The sequence below is a fragment of the Mauremys reevesii genome, linkage group 2 (genome assembly GCF_016161935.1).
Source record: "Mauremys reevesii isolate NIE-2019 linkage group 2, ASM1616193v1, whole genome shotgun sequence".
Lineage (NCBI taxonomy): Eukaryota > Metazoa > Chordata > Testudines > Geoemydidae > Mauremys > Mauremys reevesii.
The window spans coordinates 215,623,876-215,646,384 of NC_052624.1; the positions used below are offsets into that span (position 1 = coordinate 215,623,876).

At 42.4% G+C, this 22,509-nt stretch overlaps 3 protein-coding genes, 1 long non-coding RNA gene and 1 other non-coding gene across 16 annotated transcripts in view; 4 read left to right on the forward strand and 1 right to left on the reverse strand.

Annotated features, from left to right (window-relative positions):
- The window catches only part of LOC120399266 (spermatogenesis-associated protein 21-like), a 31,204-nt gene extending 29,786 nt beyond the window's left edge, over positions 1-1,418 (forward strand). For 2 of the 4 annotated variants that reach the window (XM_039527370.1, XM_039527369.1), the window contains exon 11: positions 770-930. In XM_039527370.1, coding sequence (XP_039383304.1) covers positions 770-793 — 24 coding nt within the window. In that variant the 3' untranslated portion in view covers positions 794-930. Of the gene's footprint in view, positions 1-769 lie in introns of all 4 variants that reach the window. The other 2 variants (XM_039527371.1, XM_039527372.1) reach the window with 2 other exon arrangements.
- A 1,116-nt stretch (positions 1,419-2,534) lies between these two features.
- On the forward strand, positions 2,535-5,812 carry LOC120396827. Its single transcript, XR_005593421.1, has 3 exons — positions 2,535-2,706; positions 4,593-4,626; positions 5,734-5,812. It is a non-coding gene; the product is annotated as an uncharacterized LOC120396827 (long non-coding RNA).
- Positions 3,507-3,579, forward strand: TRNAA-AGC. Its single transcript has one exon. It is a non-coding gene; the product is annotated as a tRNA-Ala (tRNA).
- A 5,424-nt stretch (positions 5,813-11,236) lies between the features above and the next one.
- Positions 11,237-21,114, reverse strand: LOC120397934 (DNA replication licensing factor mcm4-like). Of its 6 annotated transcripts, none has more exons than XR_005594093.1 (8): positions 21,066-21,114; positions 20,377-20,475; positions 19,277-19,589; positions 18,377-18,515; positions 18,191-18,289; positions 13,901-14,032; positions 12,838-13,197; positions 11,237-11,590 (listed from the first exon to the last, which is right to left on the reverse strand). XR_005594093.1 is itself a non-coding variant. In XM_039524660.1 (6 exons), the coding sequence occupies exons 2-5, from the start codon at positions 19,300-19,302 to the stop codon at positions 12,934-12,936; spliced, it is 528 nt and encodes a 175-aa protein (XP_039380594.1). In that variant the 5' UTR covers positions 19,303-19,589; positions 20,377-20,585; the 3' UTR covers positions 11,237-11,590; positions 12,838-12,933. The 6 variants fall into 6 exon arrangements, 2 of the variants coding, with proteins under 2 accessions (XP_039380594.1, XP_039380595.1); XR_005594092.1 differs by having other exon boundaries at positions 20,325-20,475; XR_005594091.1 differs by lacking the exon at positions 21,066-21,114 and adding an exon at positions 20,676-21,033.
- Positions 21,068-22,509, forward strand: part of UBE2V2 (ubiquitin conjugating enzyme E2 V2) — a 47,573-nt gene continuing 46,131 nt past the window's right edge. For 2 of the 4 annotated variants that reach the window (XM_039524662.1, XM_039524663.1), the window contains exon 1: positions 21,077-21,215. In XM_039524662.1, coding sequence (XP_039380596.1) covers positions 21,200-21,215 — 16 coding nt within the window. In that variant the 5' untranslated portion in view covers positions 21,077-21,199. Of the gene's footprint in view, positions 21,216-22,509 lie in introns of all 4 variants that reach the window. The other 2 variants (XM_039524664.1, XM_039524665.1) reach the window with 2 other exon arrangements.

A 22,509-nucleotide genomic window follows, 5' to 3' on the forward strand; every position in this document is an offset into this window, starting at 1 on the left:
TGAATATTGGAGAGAGAGGCAGTGGGAAAAGAGGGGGAATATATGGAATGTCCCTACATGTGCGTGGTCATTCTGCTGTAAAGAATCTCAGTCAAATCAAGAAAGGAAACCAAAACAAGAAGTGTTTTCTTTAGAGCATATAATAAATATAGTCCTAAAGTTCCCCCCTTTCCAGGATCAGAGAAACAGTGGAGTTCACTGATTCCTTTTGTCTGAGGATTAAGCAGAACTCCTTAATTCCCTCTTTCTTCAAGGTCAAAGCAAATAAATAAAATCACCCTAAACTCTTTCTTACGTCTGCATTCCTCCTTTATTCAGGACAGAAACAAAATTCCCAAGTTTTCCTTTTTGGGGGGGAGTGAGGCGGGGAGGGTTAAACAAACAAACAAACAAACAAACAAACTTACAGCTATTTGGCTCTCCAGCAACAGACTGCTTCTTTCTCCCTGTACATGTTAAGTGAACACACAGTTGACCATAGTTTTTATATAAATAATTAATAATAGACACTTTGAATTAGCAAATACCTGTCCAAGTGCTTTAGGTTTAGCCTGGACAATCCCAAATGTGTAAACGTAGAGGATAGATGGCACTGAAAACAAGGAGATGGGGGAGTGAAGCAAAGAAGGAGCCAGAGATTTGATTAATGAAATTGATGTAAAGAGTTATTATTTTTACACCAATGTGAGAATAGTCATGCCCTGTAATTGTAAGCAAAAGAGAGGGAAATCCTCCTTTCTGAAACTGACCTCTGACTCTTTTTTTTCAGAGAGCTGGAACAGCAAGTCTGTGAGCAGAACTGCATGTGCAATCTCACCCAGTTCTGAATGTATGAATTCTTCCTTCATTTTCGATAATGAATACTCTGAAACTCTAGCCAAAAACTATCCAAGCACAATACTATATAACAAGAAAGGCATATGTAACAAATGTAATTCTGATTCATCCACTACTTTATGATTCAGTATATTTCTATAACTCTTATTCCTGCAGCTGGGCACTGAGGGTGCGGGTAGGGTGTGTGTGTGTCTGGGCTGCGGGTAAGGGCGGAGGTGGCGGAGCTGGGCTCTTGGGGAAGGGTGCAAGTGTCTGCACCTTGACGGCACCCTGCGGCTGGGCTCTGGGAGAAGGGGTGCGAGTGTCTGGGCTGGTGAGGGGTGTGCAGCTGGGCTGTGAGGGGTGGGGATGAGTGTCTGGACTGCGGGGGGCCCTGCAGGTGGTCTCTCAGGGGAGGTGTGTAGTATCTGGCTCCCTGGCTGGGCTTTGGGGAGAGGGAGCAGAGAAACAGGCACTGGGTTGTCATACGGGTTTCTTTAACTTTCTTCTGCTAGGGGAATTTTTTTTGTCTGTATTGTTACAGACATAGTTGCTGACAGGTATTTTGAAATAAATTACCAAAAGAATTGAAACTGGTATGATTATATAGTGATATTTTGAGAAATAAAATATGCAGAATTTAAAATATGTGCAGAATTTTTAATTTTTTGGTGCAGAATTCCTCCAGAAGTGAATACTGGTAATACTTGACCAGGAATTTCTAATACTAATATATTGCCAAATAATATGACAAATTACCATCCTGTTTCCCATATTACCAGCACCCTTCATTGACCAGTAGAACACATTTAAACAAGTGGCCAGGGGTGCAATATGAAAATGAAATATTTGCTACATGAGGTTTCATCAGTAAATAGGACTACAAAAATCTTTTCAAGATGAATTGCAATTATCTTGGGTTATGCAAGAGATTGATACTGCAGGCTTGGAGAATCTTTCGAGTCCTAGTTTGAAGAGATTGGTATGTTGATATGAAAGAAATTACTTCCAAAGAGCACAATATTTAGAAGATGAATGACAACATTGATGAATGTAATATATGAGAGGAATTTGTTCCATCTAAAGGAAAACATAGATATACAAGAAGCCACATGATTTCTAAAGAGAATAGATGTGGAACAGTTCAGGATTTAGTTTTTGTAAATCTTTGTTTTTTACTTGCCTGTAGCTTTTGAAACGTTGATGTATAATTTTGTATAGTTTTAAATCCCAAGAAGACATAATACAAATACAAATAGTTCAGTACATTTATTGTATTTCTAAATCCAAGTGTAATGTGGACACTTGTCCAAAAATCATTACACAAATGGTATTAATGACACCTTTGCTGGCAGTCTCAGCAGGGAGACTAAGGACTGAATGGGGTTGGGAGACTTAACTACCCTTTCACCCCAGAGGTGGCCTCAAGGCTAGGGGTGAGTCAGATTGGTGAGTCAACATGAAGAAGCATGCACTGTCCATGATGTACTTGTTCTGTGGAAAGACAGGGATTTATTCCTTGTATTCACTATTTCATGTTATTGCACCCTACACAATTGCTATAGTGAAATAAGTTATTTGTTACACCCATTTTTCACTGCTGGCCAGGTTGATATATTTGGAAAGTGTTTATTGAAGTGACTAAGAATTTAACTACTTACCTTGTTTGTTAAATAGTCGTAATTCCTTTTCTTTCTGCATTGAATAGAGTATTTTTACTTTGAAAATTAATACAGCATTTTTGAAAAGTGGAACATGAAAAAGTAGAGAAAAATAGAAGCAGAGATGAATGGAAATATACTCGTAGAAGATTGTCCAATAACCACAGTGGCCTCAATTCTTGGGTCCAGCCAAGCTGTGGGGAGTGCAGGACCCAAAGGAAAAACGAAGGTACCTTTTGCAGCTCCCAGTTTTGGGACTGGCTGGGAGCTGATTTTAGCTTTTGTTTAATTTACACCTTACTGCCTACAGCCCCAAAGGGTGACTGAAGATTTGAGGGGCAGTACAGCCATGCCGTTTTCCCCCAGCTACACCTACTACAATAGTGTCTGTGGAGGGTATTAGAGCGATTAGGTGTCTGGCTTGTTGCTACCCAGGGATTACTGTTATAGTGGGGAAAATTTCTGTGTATCCTGTTAATTACTTGTAATTCAAATCTGTTGAGATAATGTTATCAGATGTTTTAAGAGCAAGATGATACAGCTTAAGTGTCATAAGTGTTCGGGTGTGCGCAGCTGAGTCTACACCTCGTTTGGATCCGCAGAGCTCTTTGAAAAGGTGTGTGATCCAGTTACAGCTCAGTTGGCTAATTTGTAAAGAGCTAAACGCTGCGATCTTGAGTCCTATTGTTGTCAAGCAAAAGTCGGCTTAATGAAATGCAACTGAGTTTGTTTTTGCTTGCTTGTAAAGATCTGAGGAATTGTCGTAAAAGAAACAATTTCTGCAGTGTAAGTGGAGTGTATTGTGGTAAAGAGTATAGGTTTTATTCCCACTACTAATGAGCTAAGAATTGGAGGTAGGTATTCTTGCTGTTGGCTGCAAAGCAGAATATTCCTTCCGAAATAACTTGTGCTGGAAAGTGAGGCTTTCTGGTGACTGAGAAGATGAGAGTGTCATTTCCCCTGAGTCGTTTGGGCAAGGAGGGGCTAGAGAACAGTGACTCACACATAGCTGAAGTTGTTTCTTTGTAAGGGGAATTAGCTCAAATGGTAGAGCGCTCGCTTAGCATGCGAGAGGTAGCGGGATCGATGCCCGCATTCTCCAGGAGGCTATTTTTTTAAAACCAGATAACATTTATTTCAAAGTGACCCGTTTTTTTCAATTGTGAAGAATATGCATATTTTAAGTTATTTCTTGAGGCTTTCTGATTTTAGAAAGTGATTTTGGGGGGCATTTTGTTTTGTGGGAAGGTCGGTTTGTGATCTGTTTTCTCGAAGATTATCACAGCTGCATGCACATGAGAGAGGTAATTCTTGACAGCCAAAAAAAATTGAAACAAAAGGACTGCAAGAGTTGCCACCTGTTGCTTGTGATTTTTGTCTCTGATATTTCACTTATCTAAATACTCGTCCTTATTTTCTTTTTAATTTCTAGATGCATCCTGCTCTTAACATTTTTGTAAGGGATCAAAATAAATGTACATATTAAATCAATCCACCACATTTAAATAAAGGGATGTGCGCAATATGCTTGAATGATATTTTAACTCTTTATTGGAGATAAACATAATGTTGACAGTAAAAATTATTTTCTTTCATAAGTATTGAAAGAACGTGCACAATGCAAAGGATAAGGCAATTCAACAGAGGTTGAGTTATAGCAGGTATAAATAGAATTTTTGTAAAAGCTATGTCAGGGATGATTTTTTAATGAGGTCATCCCACTTGCAAATATGGTTAGGGCAGAGGGTTGTGTCATTTGTCTGTTTTTATAGCATGGAAAAACAAGGTGACCAGGAGGCATGTGGCAATTCCAAGAGAAATTGGTGTCCATAAAAATGTCTTTAACATTATATTAAAGAGGCAAAATGAGTGAGGTAATCTCTTACTGTGCCATCTTCTTTTGGTGAAAGAGGCAAGCTTTTGAGTTTACATAGAGCTGTTCTTCAGAACTGGGAAAGGTACTCAATGTTGCAGCTAACTATGAGGTGGAACAGAATACCATTATTTAACTCTTCTATAAACTATGTGTTCAATTGTCATGGAATGTGAGTATTTTCATATCTAATACTGAGACCTCATGTTCATCTGATTATCCACCTATCTAATCCTTTTCAGAGTCTCTGCTTCACAGGATAGTGTTTCCCATCCTGTAAGTATGGCCTATGGTCTTTGTTCCTCTAAGCATACATTTACATTTAGCCATATTAAAATGCATATTGTTTGTTTGCGCCCAATTTAGAAAATCTGTGCATATTGCTCACAATCCACTGACCTGTCCTCTTCATTATTAACCACTCCCCCAGCTTTTGTCTCATCTGCAAACTTTCAGTGATGATTTTGTTTTCTTCCAGGTCATTGATAAAATTTTTAAATAGTGTAGGTCCAAGAACTGATCCCTGCGGGGGATCTCTATCTGAAATATATAGAATGTCTTTGAAACTGGCATGATTTTTCACAAATGGTAGAAACTTTTCTTGTGCAACCACTGTAATTGACATGTTAATTACCAAAAAGCGAGACCCTGGTGTGGTCTTGTGATATTAGTGTCTGGGGAGACTGCCACAGAGTGGTTGCAGATTTTGCTGCTGTTGATCAAAGACTATGAACCCAGTGACCCTAGCTGTTCCATTGTGTTTTATTCTGAGAATAAGATGCATGTTGGTAAACCTCAGTGCTCAAGAGAGACGTTAAAGCAATGCTGCGAAGCTTTGTAGGGGCAAAATATATCGTGCAATGAGAGTAATGAGATGTGCTTGCTTTTAAACAAGCGACCACTTCAGTTTGAGTGTGGAAAAAGTAACTGAACACCCAAAAGGATGAGAGCTGGTGAAGGTCACGGTTGGTCAGACTGATGAGACAGCCTCTCAGAGGTGACCGAAAGATTCTAGTGTTTGAAAGAATTGTACTTCCTGAGTAGGCTGAGCAGCTCTCTGTGAGTTCTTGCTAGTGCTAAATGGGTCTGAGGAATCATGAGAGACCATTTTATTCTGTGATTGGAGAATTTGCAGTGTGTGAAGAGAACTGCTCAAAAACTTTTTGTAAACAACCTATTCTACAACTAACTAGGAGGGGAATTAGCTCAAATGGTAGAGCGCTCGCTTAGCATGTGAGAGGTAGCGGGATCGATGCCCGCATTCTCCACTAAAAATTTTTAATAGGGGCAGGGAGCAAATAGCAATTAAACCTTTTTTTCTTTACCCTTCTGTATTCTTCTATGTGATGTTTTTTGTTTTAATTTACATTTCTTGTTTCTCAGACTAGTATGTGCAACAAACAGAAGAAAATTCAATTAATATTGATCTGAAGAAGGCTCGTACACAAAGCTATTAAAACACAATTAATTACTTGATTTTTGTTATTGGAAAATCAATTAATACAAAATGATTTGTCCCATTGATTATTTAATAAAAATAACAAACGTAATCAGAACTCTTTAAATGATTACACATATCCTGAAAACTCCTTGAAAGAATTGTACTTCCTGAGTAGGCTAAGCAGCTCTCTGAGAGTCCTTGGCCGGGTCTACACTACACGTTTAAACTGGTTTTAGAAGCGTTAAACCGATTTAACGCCACACCCATCCACACAAATGGGGGGACACTGCAACGGTAGCCCAGGAAGGCTGGGGGAGGAGGGAGTCAACAGGTGGGGTTGCAGGGGCACCCCCTGTGAATGGCATGCAGCTCATCATTTCTGCAGGATCTGACACAGAGCAGCTGTGCTCTCTGGTTCTCTGATACACTGGTTCTCTAGTATACTTGCCCCATATTCTAGGCAGGACTGATTCTGTTTTTAGATACCATAAAGGAGGAATTGACTCAGAGAGTCATTCCCATTTTTGTCTTTTGTGCCCCTAGCCAATCTCAGCCAGGGGCACCTATGACAGCAGCAGATGGTACAGCACAAAAGGACTAGTAACCGTCATCTCATTGCCAATTTACAATGGTATGGTAGCTGGTACAGAACAGCTAATAACCATCTCTGCTATCATGCAAAAGCAAATGAATGCTGCTGTGTAGTGCTGCTGAATCCCCTCTGGCAGCGGCATCTAGTACACTTACGGTGACAGTGACAAAAGGCAAAACAGGCTCCGTGGTTGCCATGCTAATGGCGTCTGCCAGGGCAATCCAGGGAAAAAGGGCGCAAAATGATCCTCTGCCGTTGCTTTCCCAGAGGAAGGAGTGACTGATGACATTTACCCAGAACCACCCGCAACAATGATTTTTGCCCCATGAGGCACTGGGATCTCAACCCAGAATTCCAAGGGGCGGGGGAGACTGCGGGAACTATAGGATAGCTACGGAACAGCTACCCACAGTGCAACTCTCCAGAAATCGATGCTAGCCTCGGACCGTGGATGCACACCACCGAATTAATGTGCTTAGTGGGGCCGTGTGCACTCGATTTCATACAATCTGTTTTACTAAACCGGTTTATGTAAAATCGGAATAATCCCATTGTGTAGACGTACCCCTTGCTAGTGCTAAAGGGGTATGAGGAATCATCAGAGACCATTTTATTCTCTGATTGGAGAACTTGCAATGATAACTGCTTAAACACTTTTTATGAACAACCTATTCTACAACTAAATGGGAATTAGCTCAAATAGTAGATCGCTTGCTTCGCACGTGAGAGGTAGTGGGATTGATGCCTACATTCTCCATTAAAATTGTTTTTGGCTCCATATGGGGAGGGTGCAAATGGCAATTAATTACAAAAGCTTTTTTCTTTACCCTTCTGTATTCTTTGATTTTTTTGTTTTAATTTGCATTTCTTGTTTCTCAGACTAGTATGTGCAACAAACCAAAGAAAATGCAATTAATATTTATTTATCTGAAGAAGGCTCATACACAAAGATATTAAAACACAATTAATTATTTGATTTTTGCTATTGGAAAAATCAGTTAATACAAAATGATTTGTCCCATTGATTATTTAATAAAAATAAGTGTAAAACTTAATCAGAACTCTTTAGATTATTACACATATCCTGAAAACCTTTTCTGCTGTTCTCACCTTTCCCCATGGCTTAATTCCAAAATGAAATACTAAACACTGTAGTTGTAAAGAAATAAGTGAATAATATTAAACTTTACTATCTAATGTTGGAAGCTAGATAAAAGGTACATTTTTTCTATTGTGAATAGAAAGAACAACACAACAGCAATAACACTGAAGTTATGTACATTTGAAATATGAACTGTTGCAGTAGAATATCATACACTGGCTAAGCACACAGTTGTCTGGTTACAAACTGCTTTCATATACTTCTGCAAAAAGGGAAATTAGCTCAAATGGTAGTCTACTTGCTTAGCATATGGCAGGTGGTAGGACTGATATTCATGCTCTCTAGTATGCATTTTGACTTGATTATTTATTCTAAAACTGAAAATTGGTAAAACAAAATAAACACTTTTAATACTAGCTTTATTCAAAGCAAAAACTTTGATAATGAGAGTCACATGCAACAAGCGGAATTTCTATATTTCTTCATTTATATTGAGGAGGGGGATGAAAATATAACTGTAAAACAGGAACAAATATTCCTCTTTGGTATATACCCTAAATTAAGACTAAATCATTAACAGGAGCAATGAAAGGCTGTTTTGAATTTGTTTCAGTACTGATGTGAAGGTTTTGTATCTACACTGCACTCTGATTTCTCTTTGACAGTCTGATTTTTATGTTGTAACATGCGCCTGTAAAATTGTTCCCGTGCCAACACAAAAAAAAATATTTATGCATATACACACTATTACAATATGAGTGATTAAACAGCCCATTATTTCAATTAAATTCTGCTAAACTAAATAGTTAGTTTTTGAGTTTTTATTTGGCCTATAAACTCCAGAGTTTCATCAAACAACTTGGGAAACGGTAGCCCTCTACAACCTTTGTCCTGCTAATCTGCTCCTATTTAAATGTACCAGTTCTCAGCACTGTCACCTTTTGAAAAGTGACCATTTCAGGAATGGTAACTTAATTTATGTGCTTGTTTTATCCCTGACTGTATAAATCTACAGAGAATTTTTGTTAAGATTGTAGTCTAAGGGTATGTCTACACTACCAAGTTAAGTCAACTTAAGTTACATCTATGTACAGCCACCACTGTAATTAAACCTCTGTGGTGTGTCGACACTATGCACCTTGTGTTGGCACAACGCATCCACAGTACACAAAACTGTATAGTGTAGAGATGGTCTAAGATTCACTTATAGCCAGAGATTTTTCAGTATTAGTTTACCCACCCAAATCCAACTTGAATGGAAGATCAGACAGTGGTAAAGATAGAATCATACATGACCTCTTTTTGAATGAAGCATCTGACTTTACTTGAATCACTAAGGTCATGTCTATACTACACAATTTTGTCCACATAAGGCAGCTTACTTTGATCTAACTATGGAGATGTACACACTGCAATGCTCCTCGTGCCATTTTAACTTGCTTGCTTTGTCGACATAATAAAACCGCCTTGACTAAAGGTGTGGATCTTAGGCTGACAAAGTTAGAGCGACGCAGTGTCAGTTGTTCCCCCAAAATCTGTTACAGAATAAAAAGGAGGTAACATATAAATAACAGGTTTGACTCCTACCAGCATCAACTGCGAGAGTTAGAAATGTATGTGCCTTCCTCCTGTGTTGCATCGAAATAAAGGATAGAGAGAAAATAACCTTAAACAGAAAGATTTATTAAGGAATAGTTACAACTAGAGGGAGAAGAGGTACACTAAGGGGGATCACTACAAATACCCAAGAATAGATTCCAGCAAGAGGCATAGTGCCCAGACCCTTAAACTGTTCCTTGGTGCGAATTCCTGAGGCACACTCTGGCAGACACTGTCCCTAAGCGGTTCCAGCTGGCTCTCAGTCCCTCAAGTTATGGTGGGAAACAGAATTTCAGCAGGAAAATGCCATGAAGAAAGGATACCAAGACGGAGTTCAAACCTTTCCTACTACAGGCACCATCTTGAATTCTTATTTTCATATTTTGAATTGCAGCAACATTTATTATAATACATAACAAAAGTATAACCATACACCAACACCACCCTACACAGTGTAAACACTGTGTTGCCTACGTTGCCCTAAGTGGCCTCCAGGAGATAACTCACAATGCCCACCAGGGCCACTCTGGTCACCGTTTTGAACTCCGCTGCCCTGCATCCAGGTAGACAGGTGAATACCCCTCTCCTGTTAAAACCCCAGAAAGTTTTGAACTTGCTTTTCCTGTTTGCTTGGTGTGGAGAACTCACATAGCAACTGCCCAGCTGAGCAGGCCGGCTCCACACACCAAACTTGCTCCTACCTGGAGTACATGGGAGATGGTGGAACTTCTGGGTCTGTGAGGAAAGGAGGCTGTGCAGTCACAGCTCCACTCCAGCTATAGGAACTTGCTTGGGGCATGGAGGAGAAGGGCCATGATAGGGACATGCATCTGTGCCATGTAAAAATGAAAGAGCTGCGGCAGTAATAGCAGAAGGCAAGGGAGGCAAATAGTCGCCTCTGGTGTGAAGCCACAGACATGATGCTTCTATAAGGAGGGGGCTGGGATCAGGGTGGTGGTGGTGAATAGCCTCCCCGTTGAGCTCCTCTTGTAGCCTTGTGTTCATAATGCACAGCCCAAGACTGAAGAGCAGTGCAGGATCCATACTTTCTGACACAGATTGCTGGTTAGCAAGCTACCAGGACAGTTAAAAAGCAGCTGGAAGTCTAGTAGTGTGTGATTATAAGAATTCCTTTTGTGTGTTAGTGAATCAAGCTAGCAACAGGCTGTGGTATAGTTATATCTTACTCCATACAGTTCTGTAACATGATAATCCTTAATGACAGCTGGTGAGCACCTCCATATTTACAGCAGTACTAGGGGTGAATACATTATTTCTTTAATCATAAGCAAACTAGTTGTGTTATGAACCAGTTCTATTTTAGGATGACTGCAAGAGTAAAGACCCCCCCGCCCCACACACACACACGTCAGAAACATCTGAATTTTTTTTTTTTTTAAATCCATGCTGCTGTATACAGGTGACAAACCCCTTGAATTACCAAGAACCACAGCAGCTGTGGGATTATGAAAACACCTGTTTTGACTGACTACCTGAAAAGATAAGAAAGCAAAAATACTGCAGAATGTATGATCAAATCTCCCTGCACAGCTACTTTGTACACTTTGCTCTTTTCAGCACTAACCTTAAGTGTCACAGGGCTGTCTGAGAAGTTAATGTAGAATCCCACATGATTTCTACAACCATGCACCTGGGGGCTCTGTGAAGATGGCTGGCCTGGGATCTTAATCTTTATATTAGTTTTGTTCTGGTGGATAGGGGGAGTAAGGCACTTGGCTCTCACTTAAGATCTAATCCTGTTACTAGTGAAGTCAGTTTAAGTTCAAAGCAGAAAAAACATCTTTGAACAGCAATTACAAACATTGATGGGAGGAAGAGAAACAGAGCAGTAATCTGAGGGAAAAGGAAAAATGGTTACTTTGTTCTTTTAAACTGCTAGAAAACAAAATGAAGTCTGTTTGCAGTTTCTGGACACTAGGTTGAAGTGTTCACCAAGATTTAGTTTCACTTTCTGAAATGCATAAAAAGGAAAATAAGCTATTAATAAAGCCAATGGATTTTAATTTCCAAAAGTCACAAGCACTAATCTCTTTGTAGTAAAAATACTAAATAATATACACTGATTTAAGTTGCATTGATGTTCTAGATGAATTTTGACATTTGGGCTTGAAAATGCATAAAAATTGTTAGCTTGTTCTACAAAGCACTTTATTGAAAATACACATTGCAATGAAATGTTAGTAACCCATTTTGTTCAAACAAATATCACTGCGTTTAATTTCAGCTTTTTGCAGTCCTTCAGTATCTAGTTATTTACAGTGCTGGCAATGGTGTTCACCAACAGATCACCAACATGAATTTGACCACAGTGAATAATATTCTTAAATGTGAAAGGTCTCAAAAGAAGTACTTGGAAAAAACAGTAAAACTCTGCTGTTAAGCTAGCATTTCATTACAGCAATCTAACAGTCTTTCCAGTCACAGTCAAGAAGTCATCGTCAGCCAAGGCACGAAGTGCTTCTTCGAACATTCCTTTAGTGACAGCCTTAAAGAAAAGAGAAAAGCTTGAGAACATATACAAAAGGCTACATGCTACAAAGCCCCTAAACAAAAACCACGTGATTCTGCTTGTCTCACCAAACTTCCATGTCAAGTTTGCCAGGTTTTAGGTAAAAGTTTTGTCTTTTTAAGCTGTGAAATTCATCCTGGAATGCAACAGTTAAAATGGGTTCTTTCTGGCCTGTGCATCCTCAACGGTAATAAGAGATTCTGCGATCATGGCTTATGATTTTGTTGACGTACAAACCAGAGTAGACACATATAGCTGACAAGAATAATCAGCTTATTTTTGTCAGCAAGACAAGTGTGTAAGTAATCAAGATCTCTTCTATTCCACAGGTGGAACTTATGTCTATGAAAGAAACACTAATTGAAACCAGAATTAAGCTAGTTAATCAGGAACACCTGATGACCAACTGGCTAGCAGGCTAACCTTATGCTTATTGATGTGTCAGGAGGACAGCAAGTAAATAGATTCCAAGGCCAGAAGGGACCACTGTAAACACTAATTACCTGTATAACAAATGGCATACATACAATTTCTACATTACCTTTTCAATTATCTTATTTCATCATTAGGGTTCTCGATCATTCGCAATTAACTTGTGATTAACTCAAAAATTAATTGCAATTGCAGTTTTAATCATATTGTTAAATAGAATACCAATTAAAAATTATTAAATATTTTGGATGTTTTTCTACATTTTCACATATACTGCATTCTGTGTTGTAACTGAAATCAAAGTGTACATTCTTTTTATTACAAATTTTTGCACTGTAAAAATGATAAAGAAATAGTATTTTTCAATTCATCTCATACAAGTACTGTAGTGAAATCTCTTTGTCGTGAAAATGCAACTCACAAAAGGTAATTTTTTTTGTTATATAACTGCACTCAAAAACAAAACAATGTAAAACAATTAGTGTCAGTCCTAGTTCTTGTTAAGCCAATCGCTAAGACAAACCAGTTTGTTTACATTTACGGGAGATACTGCTGCCCTCTTCATATTTACAGTATCACCAGGCAGTTGCATGGCACTTTTGTAGCTGGCATTGCAAGGTATTTACATGCCAGATATGCTAAACATTCGTATGCCCCTTCATGCTTCAGCCATCATCTTTGTACTTGTGCGATCAATGACCATTAATCTTTTTAATCCTTTGACAGCCCCATTAATCATCTAACAGATATTAACCTGGGTAGCGTGGTAAAATGTTGAGCTAGAGTCTTACCTTGGCAATAGAGTCTGTTGTTCCATTACCTCATGCAGTACTGATCTTGTACTTTCATTCATTTTATCAAATTCATCGATGCAGCAAATGCCATTGTCACTGAGAACCAGAGCACCTGTCTGCAGAACCAGCTGCCTTGTCTCCGGGTCCTTCATTACACCAATGAAGACCAACTGCACTAGAGCCCTTCCCTGATGTGTACTGGCCTCTAGGAACCAGGTTATAGACATATTGAAGCAGCTGTGATTTACTAGTGCCAGGATCACCACACAGAAGAATGTTGATCTCAGCACGAAAACTTCCTCTTCTGGTATGACTCAAATATTTTCTTGATCCCCCAAACAGTTGAAGCAGAATGCCCTATAAAAATAAGATTTTTTCCAACTCAGACACCAAAATTCTTGACAATTACATGAGCCAATCTCTGACTGAGTGAACTGAAATGTCAAATGAAAATTGTCTCAGGTCATTAACAGAACACATGTACAGCTGGAGTACTGTTTTCTGTCAAGTATCAATAAAAAGGGTAGTGAGTTCTATCTTTGAAGCTTCAAAGATTTTCCAGGTCAAATCTGCTTAGATTACTTTTTAAATTAAACTGCCATCTATGCAAAGTCGATTTTGAATTTAAACATTGAGCTAGATTCTTTCTGGATCTCTTATCAACAAAGACTTTACAGGTGGTGTGATGCTGTATAAAAGAAGGTGGCCATGTATCATCCCTGTTGCGCAATTGTGATAAACCTTGTACATATGTCATGTAAGGTATCATTGGAAAAGGTATCATAGTCTGCTAAGTATGATTATCCTGTTTGTATGCCTGTATCATCATTGTATATGAAGTGATGAAAGTGAAGTTGCATGGCACCCACCCAGGCCCTGGCTCCCAGCACAGGGAGGCCTGACTGAATAGCTGTCACACTGGGTCCTCTGCTTGCGCCAGCCGCCATGACAGGAATCAATATTTCTTCCCCCTGCCCCTCCCCCTCCAGAGAGTACCTCCACCTTCCACTCCCAAGCCGCCAGTGTCCTCTTTTTGGAACTTGAAATATGGTAACCCTACTGGTGCAAACATGGTGTCCTGGGTCACGTGCTCAGTCATGAGGCATTCAGTGCCTAGATGCTGCCTGAAGGGATCTCAGGAGGGGGTCTCTAGAAGAGCTGATTGTCCTTAATGGGCCATCAAGCAGGCTGGCTAGCAGGGTGGATAAAAATCAATTATTAAAAAAAGAGAATAAAAAAAGATTTTTCTTATTTAAATCAGATAGTTTTAATTACATAATAGCTCAAAAATATCTTATCTCAGCATAGAATAGGGATTATAAATTCTAATTCTATAGTATGAGACAATATATTCATGTAATGTTTAAGAAAAGTTTTGTAAATGAGTTCCAATAGTTCATGGATTAGGGACCCAATCTTATGTGGTTACAGGGGCTTCTGTATAGATTATTTAGGTTAATCTTTCTAGCTACCCAATGGGACTCAGTGCTCAGTGTAGAAGATACCATCAGAGATACTTAATTTTGCAGTTCTCAAACTGTGGATTTGTGTCTCCAGAGATAACGTGTTTATTAACAGGAAAAATGTTTTTCAATAAATAAATAATATATAGAGGTGAGAAATAACAGACCTCAACTCTATTGTCCCTCTGCAAATTTGTGTACACAGAGTCAATCCCTTACTTCTCTCTAAAAGTTCAATGAATAGAAAATTGTTGGGGGTGGAATAGATCTAGACAAGGAGAAGAAGTCTGGAGGTAAATGTGAGACGTGAGGGACGTATGCTTGTTTTGTTAAACTATTATATGTTTGCCGTTGAAGGACAAAATCCAGAATACTTAATGTTGTTGTTTTAGTTAAACAAAACAATTTAAATGTCTGCCTGGTGATGTTCTTCTGTATTACTGTAGGACCTCCTCAAGTTGTTGCATATCTAGTGGTTCATTAAGATCCAAGCCAACATTCTCTTCCTCTTTAGCCAATGGATCAATAAAACGCTGAAGAAATCTCTGATTACAAAAATATTTAAGAGTGCCCAAAGGGGCAGAGCTGTGACTTCACTACCACACAGTCCTACACCGGATGACATTTTCCTGGCTCAAATTACCTTCAAAAATACTCTCTATATTGCAGGTATTCAAAAACTCCTAAAGGGTAGTGTGGCAAACCCAGGACAAATGGCTACAAAGGGAGGGGTAGTAATTAGTCCCAGGGGGGTTAAAAGGCCTCTCCCTATCCACTGAGGAGAGATAGCCATGGGGAAATAAGGTTCAGCTGGAAAAGGAGTTACCAGGGAACTAATTAGGTTCAGCTGGCCCCAACTGCTGGCGACCTTTTTAAACCGTCCTGGCATGGAAGCAGGGGGGAGAGTGAGAGAAGCTACCAGCAAGTTAGGTGCAGCAAGGCTCTGAACCCTTCCAGCAAGAAAAAGTGCACTCTGTCCCCAGAAGGGGAGACACCCAGCACAAGGGACTGACTGAGGGAGGGATCAGCCAGACCCTGTGTGACCTGGAAGGATTTTGCTTTGCCCAAGCTTGTGTCTCCAAGGCTAAAAAGGACTGAGCCTGCTGAGGAGAAGCAGGTACTTTGCCACAGTAGGGATACCCCTAATGCATCCCCCTACAGGATATTTCTCTCACGCACACTACAAGTTTCTTAATTCCAACAATATCTTTCAAATTTCACACAGTAAAGCATACCAATTACTTTGAAAAAGCCTTATCAAGCTATTATCTTTTTTTAGTGAACTAATTTTTTATAAATTTATAAATACAAACGAACACTTTTAGGAATGGGATAACATGCTAAACATATTACCATTAAAAAAAGTATATTAAATTTTACTGAGGATTTTAACCTTTATTATACCCTAATGCCTACAAACCTTACTCCTGGACCAAAATCCCAACATAGCAAGCTCTGTACAAACAGAATAAAAAGATCTTTCCCAAAAAGCTCACCATACAAGTATAAGACAAGAGACAACAGATGGATACAGACAGGGACATAAAAAGGAAGAAGGAAATGGTATTGATCAGTATGACAGGCAGTGGTCTCAGCACACCAGCAGACTAGCTGTTGTAAAGGCTTTTGTAGGCATCACAGAAAAGGAGAGCTTTAAGAAGAGCTTTAGAGGAGGAGAATAAGGTAGCTTTATAAATATTTACAGGGAACTCTTCCTAAGTGTAAGGGGCAGCATGGGGAAACACACAAAGGTGCTCATTTGAAAATTTAACAAATGGGCGGTAGAAGCAGTCCAACTGGAAAAGAAAGAAGACTTCTCAATAGTTAATGAGAGTTGATGGTTAAAGTGGGGATGGGCCATGACAGAGCTTGAAAGTGAAGCCCAAGTGGCTTATGCTCAATGGAGCTGAAAAGGGGGAGCCAGTGACGAAATGGAAAGAGAGGGGTGATCTGCTCAAAACAACATACTAAGAAAATATTTGTGGCAACATTCTGAACTGGCCTGAGCGGGGTAAGGTTTCATTTGTTAAGGCCAGAGAAAAGGGTATTGCAGTAATCAAGACACAAGAGGAGAGTTTTAGGCCAGGTCTACACTACAGACCTATATTTATATAACTGCATTGCTCAGGGGTGTGAAAAATTCACGCCCGAGTGACGCAGTTATACCAGTCTAATCCCCTCTGTAGACAATGCTATGTTGACAGGACAGCTTCTCCCATCAGCATAGCTACTGTCTCTCAGGAGATGGATTAACAATGCTGACAAGAAAAGCTCTCCCATTGGTATAGGACTGAGGTGGGCACACTACGGCCCGCGGGCCACATCCGGCCTACGCGACCCTCCTGAGCTCCTGGCCCGGGAGGCTAGTCCCCAGCCCCTCCCCTCTGCTCTTCCCCCTCTCCTCTGCTCTTCCCCCTCTCCTGCAGCCTCAGCTCACTGCGCTGCTGGCACAATGCTCTCAGTGGTGTGGCTGCGAGCTTCTGGGGCAGCACAACTGCAGAGCCCAGCCTGACTCAGTGCTCTGTGCTGCGTGGTGGCGTGGCTGGCTCCAGCCAAGCGGCACGGCTGTAGTGTTGCCAGTCACTGGTGTTCCAGGCAGTGTGGTAAGGGAGTGTGGGTGAGGGGGGTGTTGGATAGAGGGCAAAGGAGTTCAGGGTGTGGACAGGGGTCGGGGCGGTCAGAGGGAGGGGAACGGGTTGAATGGGGGTAGGGGTCCTGGGGGCAGTCAGGAAGGAGAAGGGGGGCAGTCAAGGGCGTGGGTTCTGGGGGTTGTCAGGGGACAGGGAGTGGGGGTGGTGGTGGATGGGACAAGGGTACCAGGGGACCGTCAGGGAATGGGGGGGGGGGTTGGATGGGGCAGGAGTCCGGGGGGGGCATCAGGGGGTGAGAAGCAGGGGGGTCAGATGGGGGCTGGGCTGGGCCACGCCTGGCAGTTTGGGGAGGCACAGCCTCCCCTAACCAGCCCTCCATACAATTTCCCAACCCCAGTGTGGCCCTCAGGATAAAAAGTTTGCCCGCCCCTGGTATAGGAGCACCTGTACAGCATTTTAAGTGTAGACTTGCCCTTAGATGGATGGACGAAGGCTGTATCTTAGAGAGGTTATGCAGGTTATGTTTTCTACATGATCAAGAAACAGGGTAGCTGGGAGAATTTGAGGGGAAATTAAGCCCTCTGTTTTAGATATGTTGAATTTGAACTCACAGCTAGACATCTATGCTGCAATAGGCACGGGCTGCAATTTTAATTTCAACACAAAGACAAGTCTGAAGTAGAGAGGTACAGCTGAGTTTTCTACATAGAGCAGATAGCTGAATTTGTGTTTGCAGATGAGATTACCCAGAGATAAAATGGAGAGGGAGAAGAGAAGGGAGCTCAGGACAGAAGCATTTGGAACTCCCACAGAACGTTGGAGGGCAGATGAAGAGGATACTCTAAAGGACATGCTGAAGAAGTGATTAAAGAGGTAGAAGGAGAACCAGCGAAGGACAGAAGCCAAAGGAAGATGAGACTTCAAGAAGAGCATGGCTGAGTGTGCTGAAGACAGCTGACAGGGCAAGGAAAATGAGGACAGAGTACTGGTTCTGAGCTTTAGCTAGTAAATGGTGATTAGAGACTCTGGGAAGAGCAGTTTCATTGTAGCCCAAGGGATGGAATCCAAATTGATGAACTCTATGGTGGAATTAGAGGAAAGAAACTCCAGACAATTATTTTACTTTTCCTCCTCTTAAGAACACGGTATGAAAACATCAGTGTTCTTCAAACACCCTGGGATTGATCCTAAACATAACTCAATTCTGATATTTGCTAGAATTAAATATTGCACATAGAGAAGATACAAATAAGCTTTTTGTGAAATAAATGGAGGTATTCACACTCATTCACCTACCTGCAACTTAACTTTGCATGAAGCTACAATAGTATCTGTTCCCCAGATGACAAGCTTTTGTCCAAGAGATTGTTCACTTGCCAATGCATCCTTTGCTGGCTGCGGGAAGGAAAAGGCCATCAGTATGGATAATATAAATACATTTTAGAAGAAAAATTACCAGCAAAATCTGAAAGATCTACCTACCTCATCAGAATGCAAGTCCACCTGTCTGGCTTTGCGGGCAGATCCAAGATCTGGCCTCTGCCTAACTGGAGTTCCTCGCACACCACTCCTTGGAGTACCCTCCACTCTAGAGCTGGGAGTGCCATAGGTCAGAGGTGAACTAATATTAAAATCAAGTGGAATTGCAACAAAGAAAATGTTTAATTATACTTCAAAATATTAACGAATACACTTTGCCCTAATGAAGTAAACAAGTTAGTGTTAGTCAGTGTGATGGCAGGCCAGCAAAGTTTGTAAGTCTTGTTAATTTTATAGCTGTATTTTACAAGGCTGTACTAACCATAGACTGTACTGTATAAGTTTTAATCCATATTTCTCCAAGCCAGAAGGAACACACTTTGCTAAAATAGTTTATTTTAAACCCCAACAATATTTTAAAACACCGTAGAACTTAACAAGCAGCTCACACTCAGGGCAAAAAAGGATGTTTTAGTATGAGTATATTGTTACTGGTTGTATGTTTTATGCGTTAAAATAACATAAGAACATAAGAATGGCCGTACCGGGTCAGACCAAAGGTCCATCTAGCCCAGTATCTGTCTACCGACAGTGGCCAATGCCAGGTGCTCCAAAGGGAGTGAACCTAACAGGCAATGATCAAGTGATCTCTCTCCTGCCATCCATCTCCATCCTCTGACGAACAGGGGCTAGGGACACCATTCTTACCCATCCTGGCTAATAGCCATTTATGGACTTAGCCACCATGAATTTATCCAGTCCCCTTTTAAACATTGTTATAGTCCTAGCCTTCACAACCTCCTCAGGTAAGGAGTTCCACAAGTTGTCTGTGCGCTGCGTGAAGCGCTTCCTTTTATTTGTTTTAAATCAATTAATTAAATTAAAAGCAAGGCACCAACTAACCTGTAATTGAAAACAATCCTGTTCATTCAAAAGGCCCTTTTTGTTTTTAAATTGACAGCTATGTAAAAGCCTAAAATAAATCTTTCCGTCTACGCCATTTAATAGCCAATAATATACAGATATCAGCATTTTGCTCCTACTACTGACAACCATAACCAAAATTGTAGTGGGCTGGAAAACAGAACATCTTGAGCATTTGGGCTTTGCATGCCAACTGCTGGAGAAGTTGGCATTGGCTGTAGATCTCCTGTAGATGTGGAGTCATCTGTTTGACCTTTTTGTGAAAGAGGAGACTGAGCATCTTCAGTGTGTGCTGGAACAAGATGAAAGCTGGTAAGTAGCTATTTCATACATTAGCTGCAACATTCTACACAGATTAATGTTAAAAGACCAAATCACAAAATAGATCATAGGACAGAATAGACAATAACTTGGCTGATATAAAATTAAAAAGCAAAGTGCAATATGTTGCTGAAATGAAAATGAAGAATATTTGTGAGATTCCAAAAGTGGAAAATAGCTTAAGAATTTAAAATAATTAATACTGCAATTATCTTCCTAAATGCCTAAGAAATCAGAGCTGCTACTACTAATGCTATGAAAACCTAACCCATATAGCGCTTTTCATCAGTAGACTCCTTTGTAAAGTGCTTTGAGAGCAATATCATTATCACTATTTTCCAGCTGGGGAAACTGAGGCACAGAGAGGCGGAAGCAACCTACATACTGGTGAGTATCAAAGCTTTTCAAGTGCAGTGCGAAGTTTCATGCATCATATTTGTAACACTTGTAAACTTGCCTTTGTTTCATTTTTAAAAAGCATCCTCTTGCACCCATGCATTGTTGAAGACTAAGGCCAGATCCATACAACAAAGTTTTGTCACCATAGCTATGCCAGTGACAGGATGTAAAAAACCATAGCCCTAGCCGACACAGCTATGCTAGCAAAACCCCACAGTTGTAGCCACAGCTATGCTGATAGAAGAGATTCACAGAAACGGGAAAGCCTGCCCCACAGCAAGCCGAGCTTACAAATGACATTACCTACCTTCCCCTATAGCTGGGCTGGCAAAGCCCCTGTTGGGAAAAGTTGCACTTACGAGTCGGGGGGTTGCTGCTCCGCCCGCGCTTGCTGCCGCGGCGGCTCGGTGTGGAGGCCGGCGAGGACATGACGCTGCTTCACCGGCTGCTGCTGCTCCCTGCGCGGGCGGAGAGAGAAACTGAGGCAGAGCAGGGCGACCCGCCCGCGCTGAGCCCAACAAGTTCCTGGGAATTAACGGCACGACACGGAGCCGCCACGAGCCCGCCCCAGAGGGATGCACCCGCCACTCGATCCCCTTCGCGCGCAGATATTCGTGGGGGGGAGGGGAACGGCGGCGGCGGCGTCTCGCGCTTTTACCCCACTTTTCTTCCGGAAGCACCTTCCGCCAGCCCCTGAACCCCGAGAAAATTCCGCGCCAAACGGGTCACGTGGGCGGGCTCTCCTGGGCGACTATTGGTAGGTAAAGCCGGGAGAGCCCAACTCAGCCCAGAAAGGGGGACGGAACCACCCATCTAAGTTCCGCGTACAGACGATCGCGCCCTAGCGGCTCTGTGAGCCTCTCTGCAGGGACAGAGCAAAGTCTGACAGGAGCCCGATTCTCCCGCAATACAGGGGATTCACCCACGTAGAGCCTAGATCAGATTCACAGGCAGGGTTCCCCCTTTCTCCCTGTTGATAATGGTATCACCCATACTTGCCCACGTGTCGCGACACAGGCCCGCCCTCTCGTCACCACCCCCTTCTTACGGAGCCGGGGTTGGCTTCCCTTTCTCCTGCTAGTTTCGTGAGTCTGGTGGCTGTTACTAGGAAGTGACGTATTGCGTGAGGCGGAGGTGACGTGGGGCGCGCAGGCTCGGGCCGGTGGGAGGGGTTTGGACAAGATGGCTGGATCCACAGGTCTGTGAGGGGGCTCGAGATGGGCCTGGGGCGGGTGTGGGGAAGCGGGTCTCCGCTCTGTGGGCTGTGAGAGCCCCGGGGTGGGGGCGGGGCTGTACCTGCCTGTCTCTGGCAAAGGGGAGTTGGTGTCTGGGCTGAGCCGCGGTGACAGGGCCCGGCGCCAGCCAGAACCGGGGCGGGGGTCCCCGGCGGAGCCCCGGTGCAGGCGGCGGTACGGCAGCGCATCCTTCCTCCGGGGCAGGTGCGGCCGGGCAGGAGTTCCACCTCCGTGCCTCGTGCGGCGCCCGAAGGGCTGCGGGACAGGCCGGGGTGGCGGGGGCACCCTTCTCGGGCCCCGTGCGGCGGGCCTGGGGTCTCCGCCCGGCAGAGCGGAGCCCGAATCCGTACGGCGGGAAGGGAGCGGACCTCAGTGCCCGTACAGAGGATAGGGAAGCGGCGGGGCAGAGCCACGGGGAGGTGATGATTTAGTGCCCACTGCTGAGGTGTGGGTGCCTGAAAGGCAGGGCCGAGTAGGAGGGACAAACTCATCTCAGTGTCTAGTGCAGAGCGGCTTTTTGTGCAGCCAAGGGGGATGGATACCGTCTCTTAGTCTGCTGCAGATAGTGACGGACAGTATGGCAGTACTTGGGGCCGGGCTATCCCACCACAGTAACCAGTTTAGCTGGTGTGGGGTAGCTCAATAGCCCAGCCTGTGGGAGCGGAGCTCACCTTATTGTTCAATAAAGGCATTATTGGGCACAGAGCAGAGTCTTAGCTCTGGGCTTCAGTGTAATGCCCAAGTGAGGCTTTAGAGGGAATTTAGGAGGCAAAGGATTCAACGTGAACAAATGGAGAGAATGGGAGGGAAGAGCCCAGGGGCAGGGGAAGGAACTGACTTCAGTGCTCAATTCAGGGAGTATGGGGGTCAAGCTAATTTGACTCTTAGAGTTTCATCTGTTGAGCTTATGGAGAGCTAGGGCTGCAGACCAGAACTTTGTGATGTAGAACCCTGCTCTGTGCCTAATGCAGGTGGTGTGCAGTGGAAGAGGAAGAGACTACTTTGGGGGAGAAAAACTCCCCTCACTGTGCCAGGCTTTGGAAATAGGGTATGCATGGCAGATCCTGTAGAAAGGGGAGAGAGCAGCCCTCAGTACCTTGGGGAGCTCCCACTGCAGAGACTGGGTGCTGCTGTACTACCATTGGTGGCAATGGAAAAGCTTGCGTTGCCCAATGTGGGCTGAATTGGGGTGGGCCACCATGTGAGAGGGATGGGTATATTGAAGGAACTATGTAGTTACTTAGTTGTGGGAGAACT

Bases quoted from the DNA above. Each gene is read 5' to 3' on its own strand.
- LOC120397934 (XM_039524660.1), bottom strand. From the start codon at position 19,302: ATGAACAGGATTGTTTTCAATTACAG. The intron at 18,516-19,276 runs GTTAGTTGGTGC...TTTTAATATTAG, and splicing joins AGGATTGTTTTCAATTACAG to TTCACCTCTGACCTATGGCA. The intron at 18,290-18,376 runs GTAGGTAGATCT...TCCTTCCCGCAG, and splicing joins TGGACTTGCATTCTGATGAG to CCAGCAAAGGATGCATTGGC.